This window comes from Lactuca virosa, chromosome 1 (assembly GCF_052849685.1).
Source record: "Lactuca virosa cultivar CGN04683 chromosome 1, Lactuca_virosa_CGN04683_v6, whole genome shotgun sequence".
Taxonomy (NCBI): domain Eukaryota; kingdom Viridiplantae; phylum Streptophyta; class Magnoliopsida; order Asterales; family Asteraceae; genus Lactuca; species Lactuca virosa.
This window is the reverse complement of record NC_136426.1, coordinates 102,378,814-102,385,274: the sequence shown is the minus strand read 5'-3', so window position 1 is coordinate 102,385,274 and position 6,461 is coordinate 102,378,814. Positions and strand designations below refer to the sequence as shown.

The window sequence follows — 6,461 nt, the reverse complement described above, 5'->3', positions numbered from 1 at the left end:
TTTTGGTGGTGTTTTTTTTAACTTAATGGCCTTAATGGAACGTCACATTCAGCAAGCTATATATCCGTGTTAGGCTTGTTGCATAGGAATATATTAACAAATTTATAATGTTAATATAACTAAGCCATTGATATTAATTATGATATAATAATTTTTATAATAAATCAAAAGGTTGATATAAAACATTGTTATTGTCTACATAAAATAAAATTTATATATATATTTTTTTTTGAACCGGCAAACGAGAGAAATATATATTAAAAGAAGAAACCGCCCCTAGCAAGATGCTAGGAGAAGAAAAACAGTACAGGGGACCAAAAGAAAATTACAATAAAGAAACATTGAAGAAGCATTATAGAGAGTTAAACGGGATGACATTCCAGTCGAACCAGTTGAGATCTTCGTGCCCGACTCTGTGCCTAAACCAAAGGAAAGTCGTTGATTTGATTATGTCGACAACTTTCATAGCCTGCACCCGTTGGTTACTAAAAAGTCTTACGTTTCTTGCCTTCCATATACTCCATAATGTACCATAGCAAATGCCCAACAATCTATTCTTTTTCTTTGGACAATTTCCCCACATAGAAATAAAATTTAGATAATATGATTAAGGTAAATATATTTCGAACCATATAACCCCAACGGTCCGCCTTTATAAACGAAATGAATGCACATCTAGTAGAATTGAATATAATTTTTAATTTAATGTTATTTTCTATTAGTCTTACACTAATCTAATTTAATGTTATAATTCAATTAGTCATAGTTATTTACCCGTTTGTTTTTCTACCTTACGACGCAAGTTCATCATATCATATTCTAATTTCACATCAAATATATATAAATTTTACTTAGTAAAATGTCAAATACCTAGGATTTACTTTTGCGACGTTTGTATTGATTGCTGCCTCCCCTTTCTTTGATTTGAATATGATGAAGTGAATGACATTTATCTTGAGCCTCAATTTATGGGGTGGTTAAGAAATCTTACCATGCAGTACGAATTGCATGGTTGGTAACTATAACCACGTTGTCTGTATGAACAAACTTTACAGAACCGTTTCACCTAAATCTGACTAGTTGTCCACACTATTTTTCCTACAGTTCAAATAATTTTATGCCTACTTAGAGAAATTGGCTACCTCTTGCTACCTTACGGAGCAGATAAAAGATTCGCAAATCACATTGCCTATATAAACAAACATGCTTTGTACAACTAACTTAAATGGAAAAGATTCCATATTCTATGTCGGTAGACTCGGGAACACTCATGTATAGAGTCGTCAAATGAGTCACGTTAATAAAGCCCAAACTTATACACATTGCCCCACAGGGTGCCCCAATATTCTCCGGATGAAAGACCCGGCCTACATATATATGATAACGAAGACTTAGGCTTGCTTTGATGACGGGTTTAAGTTTTTGGGCCCTTTTATGGGCTTTCATCGAGGAAAGCTGGCTTGATAGACCCAAATCTTCATTCGTTATTACCCGAATATTTCTTTCTTTTCCAATTATGTACTATACATTAGATTTTGAAACATTTTCATATTGTTAGCCATTTTTTTTGTCATTTTCTTCCTTAAAATATCAAATGCCTAGGATTCAATTTGTAATTCTTAAATGTATATTCTACTTAAGATTGGAGGTCCATGTCTAAAGCTTTTGAGGCCAAGCCCTTACTAAACACACAAGCCTTTCAAAAAACTTAAAACAAAACAACACAAGATTCAAAGAAACAGTAGCAAATGACGATAATACCCCCTACAGTTATATAAACTCATCCACTAAGAGTGGTAAAGAATGAAAGCGAACCCCATAACCAAAAACAGAAGCACCAAAATTTCAAGATATAACAACAGCAGCGTACTCTCCATATCCTAACACTAACCAACATTAGAAAAAAAGAAAAAAGTAAATGACAATAATACCCCTCCCTAATCGTCATCACTCGGGAATCATTTGCTCAGTGTCTGCATCACCTTCTTGCTCAATAGTTGGCTTCGATGGCTGAGTAGATCCAGGAGCTTGCCTCTTTTTTATTCCACTCACAATATCATCAATTCTTAAAAGCATACACGCCGCTTCAATGGCTGTCTTGAATGTCTGCGCCTTCACATTGTATGCATCCCAAATCTTCAAAGGGAGGGTAGAATTGTCAATTTACAATAAGCAGAAGAAGATTCTAATTAAAGAAAGAAAGATTGTAATTTGTACCTTAAGTTCTTTCATATCCGCAATTACACCCGTATTTCCATCAATTCCTGTCCATGCATTCTCGCCATTTGCATGCTGTAGCATCAAAAAAATAATGTTTATATTAAAATAAGGTGTAAGTTACATTTTTTGGTCCCTGAGTATAGCTACATTTTTATATTAAAATAAGGTGTAAGTTACATTTTTTGGTCCCTGAGTATAGCTGACTGTTGCAAATTTGGTCCCAAAAAGTTTTATTTTGCAATTTTTGTCCTTATTTGCAGTTTTCTTAATGATATTGGTCTATGTTCCAACTTCCAAGTAATATGAGTGGATGCCTATACTTTTGCGACCAAATTTGCAAAAATCAGCCATACTAATGGACCACAGTAAGTCAGTTTACTTGGAACATGGACCAAAAATGTTACGAAAACCTTAAACAAGGACCAAAATTGCAAAAGTAAGCTGAAAACAGGGACTAAGAATGTCATTTTACTTGGAAGACAGATCAAAAACATTACAAAAAGGACTAAAATTGCAAAAATCAACTATACTTGGGGACTAGAATGTAAATGAGAAAATATTTCTTGCCTTTCCCTGAAGAGCAGTCATTGTTCTAATGACATTGACACCACAGTTTTGTGCCAAGGTTCGGGGTATAGCCTCAAATGCCACAGCTGCAGCTTCATATGGCCACTGTTTTTAACCAAAAAAAGAAATCCACATGAATAAAATTGCTTATTTGGTTTTAAGTTAAATCTTTTATTTCCAAACTAAAAAATTTATAAAATTCCAAATTTTATAATTTAAAAGAAGACATTTTACCTTTTCGATGCCTTCTATTGATGAGCTATTTTGCTTCAATGTAGCAGAAACAGTTAACTCAGTGGCACCACCACCAGGGACAAGTTTTGGATGTTTTAAAATGTTCCTAGCCACTGACATTGCATCCTGTTTTTCATTCCATTCAATCATATACCAAATTAATTTTTGGAAAAAAAAATAAAAAAATCAAATACCAACCTGTAAATTTCGCTCCACTTCATTTAAAAGATCCTTGCTAGCACCTCTGAGAAGAACAGTACACGCTTTCGGATCTTGACAATCAACAATATAAGCAAAAAACTCGTCACCAATCTTTTTCACTTCAAAAAGTCCAGCTCCAGTTCCCACATCAGATTCTTGAAGCTCATCTGGCCTATTTACAATAACAGCCCCACATGCCTTTGCAATCCTGTTATTATCAGTTTTCCTTAATCTCCTAATTGCACTAACTCCTGCTTTGCTTAGATAATGACACGCTAAATCACTAAGTCCTTTTTCTGTGATTACTAAATCGGGTTTAAATTTGAGTATTTGAGCGCATAAATTCATGATATATTCCTCTTCCATTTTTAACAAAACTGCCCAGTCTTCTTCTCGGACTAACTCTGCGTTTGTTTGATTCTCTCCTTTTTTGTATTCGAGAGGGCAATCTAGTAAAATGACACGTGGGTTTATGATTTTTCTTTTCATTTTTCCAGGGACAACAACGTCTTTGTTGAACATAACACCTTTTAGGACTTTGGAATCTTCTAATTGCCCTCCTGGGATTTTTTCTACTTTGATGTATTTTTTTATGTCTACTTCTCTTACTCCCTGGCCTAGATCAACGCCAACTGTTGTTGTTGCATCAAGTGCTAGATCCTAAAAGATATTTATAAAAAGGGATAATCAAAAAATTGTTAAAAGGTTAAAAAGGTAGCCAATTTGTCAAATGAAACAACCCATTTTGGTCATGTTTGTGATCATCCAAGAAAAAATAGGAGCCTTTTCAATACAAAATATATTAAAAAAAAAAGATCTTTATATAGTTCCGGAAAATGTGGATTGGTTTAACTAAAACATGGGGGGAGGAAGAAAAATAATACTTACTGCAATTAGATCCCCAAATTGACTTGTGAATTTTGTGCCAATGCAACTCTTTACTAAACCCAACATCATTGAACCTGGTGATGGAAGTACATGCTTAAACAAAATCTTGAAAATGGTAAAATCTTGAAAGAAGCATGGTTAATTGGTCTTTTTGCTTAGTTAATTGATGATATAAGGTTTTGGTGAGAGTTAAAATTGAAAAGTAGTGATGGGGCTTACGGTTATTCACATCAATAGACATGGAGATTTTGTCCAACACAGCAAGAGCATCTTCAAGGGCCTTATTGTAAGCTGAAAAAGGTATACTTTTTATATGATTAATACTAGAGACTTTTTGCATAAAGTGAAGAAAAGATATCAACATTATCCAAATAGTACCTCGGCAAATTACTGTAGGATGATACTTCTTCTCAATGAAATTTTCCGCAACATGAAGCATCTCACCAGCTAAAATTCAAAGAAAAAAATGTATATTAAATAAAAAAATACATAATAAAAAGAACAAACAATCATATGATATAAAATTTTGAAAGAGGTATACCAAGAACAATAACTGATGTAGTTCCATCACCAACTTCTTCATCTTGTGTGCGGCTTAGTTCAATCATGGACTAAACATGTAAAAAAAATTAAAAAAAAGATGAGTTATATTTGTCTAAATATGTAAAAATCAAAGAATTTATGTGTAAAGGACATTAAAATGTCGACAAGATCTACCTAAAGTTGAAATTAAATGAAACTAGCACAAGCAGAAGAAAGAAGAAAGAGTGGAAACAAGTTAAAGATTCAATCATGAATTTTTATTAAAAAAAAATTATCAAATCATAAATACCTTTGCAGCTGGGTGAGCAATATCCAACTCACGCAAAATAGCATTTCCATCATTAGTGACCACGATTCCTGCCATCATACAAAAACCAATAACTTAAAAATATTAAGTGACCAAATATTAGTCCCATCAAGAAGTATTTTTAAGCACCTCCTGTAGCATCAAGAAGCATTTTTAACATGGACCTAGGGCCCAAGGTAGTGCGAATAATATCAGCAACAGCCTGCAATCCGGAAGTAAAGTGATCAAATATTAGTCCCATCTTTTTTGCAATTAGGGTGCTGCAAATTTTTTATGATGTAGCTTCCATGACATTATAATTAGTAGAATTAAAGAGGCTTTAAAGATAATGTGTTGATCACAAATCAAGTTCTGTTTACCTTTGAAGCTTGGATATTTGCATGATGGACCTTAGTTCCAGATTCACGTGTGAGCGAATCATCTGTACATTTCAAATGGTAGTCACATCAGCATTTCAAATAGTACACAAATCAGCATTTCCAAGTTTTATGCATTAACTGAGGTTAGTTTGAACTTTGTAACATGCAAAAAGCTTTTGAATATATCGACTTTCACTGGCTCTTTAATACTAATAAATCGAGATTAATGTACACCAGTTACCAAATGATATGAACATTTTCGTGATTCGTATCCAATATTCTCAAAGCCAAAATGATTTCTATAGTTCTTGTTTAACATTCTAAAAATCTCAGACCTCACACTAAATTTGACTACAATTACCATGTTACGGCACAATACCACATAAAAGGAACTCTAGCCTGAGAACAGAGGACGTACATAACCGAACTCCATCTCCCAAAGATAATAACGAGACATAGAGCTAAAATGAGAATCGATCCCAATGACATAACTATAGAATCATTGGGGTCTTTATTTGCCATTTCCCACTCTTTTACAGTGAAAAGTTGGTCCGGAAACCTTCTACCATCCGTTCTTCCACGGTCATCACTGGAGTTTTGGTTTTACAGTTTTACACAGAGGAACATAAAACGCCACTAACAATGGCTTTAACAGCTAACAAATTATAAGATCACAACACTAGATCACCGATATGTGTGTGGAGACTGGAGCGTGCTATAGAGGAAGAAGATATACTTACTTAGAACAAGAACAGGCGCTTGCATAGCTTCAGATGCGAGTGTAGAATGGAATGTGCGAAGTATTCACTAGGGTTTCTCTTAGCCTTCTTGGGAAACAGGTGTGGTGTTTCACTCTCTCTGAACTCTCAAGAACACACAATAACAAAAACAAACATTCCGTCGTAGCGCTTGATTTTGCGTAATACTTGGGATTTTTGCGATTTGAAAATGGGCCGTTGGCCCATAAGTTTTGTATGTATTTTCTTTAGTATGTTTTGCTTTTTATATAAAAAAATTAAAAAATAAAAATAAAAACAAAAAGTATTTTTATCATTTCATTCGTAAACACTCAATTGCTTTTTATATAATTTTTTTTAAGTAAAGAGTATTTTTATCATTTCATAAACACTCAAACAGAATCG

The 6,461-nt window shown here is 33.6% G+C and overlaps 1 protein-coding gene across 1 annotated transcript; it reads right to left on the bottom strand.

The window, feature by feature from the left end:
• Nucleotides 1-1,729: 1,729 nt before the first annotated feature.
• Nucleotides 1,730-6,210, bottom strand: LOC145153961 (T-complex protein 1 subunit gamma-like). Its single transcript, XM_079075507.1, has 13 exons — nucleotides 6,060-6,210; nucleotides 5,320-5,381; nucleotides 5,090-5,162; nucleotides 4,943-5,010; nucleotides 4,652-4,721; nucleotides 4,489-4,557; nucleotides 4,330-4,401; nucleotides 4,111-4,184; nucleotides 3,220-3,882; nucleotides 3,022-3,147; nucleotides 2,788-2,892; nucleotides 2,218-2,292; nucleotides 1,730-2,136 (listed from the first exon to the last, which is right to left on the bottom strand). The coding sequence occupies exons 1-13, from the start codon at nucleotides 6,082-6,084 to the stop codon at nucleotides 1,948-1,950; spliced, it is 1,671 nt and encodes a 556-aa protein (XP_078931633.1). The 5' UTR covers nucleotides 6,085-6,210; the 3' UTR covers nucleotides 1,730-1,947.
• Nucleotides 6,211-6,461: the final 251 nt, after the last annotated feature.

Excerpts from the sequence above, each read along its gene's own strand:
- LOC145153961 (XM_079075507.1), bottom strand. The coding sequence starts at position 6,084 with ATGCAAGCGCCTGTTCTTGTTCTAA. Across the intron at positions 4,402-4,488 it reads TCCTACAGTAATTTGCCGAG|CTTACAATAAGGCCCTTGAA; the intron begins GTACTATTTGGA and ends TACCTTTTTCAG. Across the intron at positions 4,185-4,329 it reads GTCTATTGATGTGAATAACC|GTTCAATGATGTTGGGTTTA; the intron begins GTAAGCCCCATC and ends TTCCATCACCAG.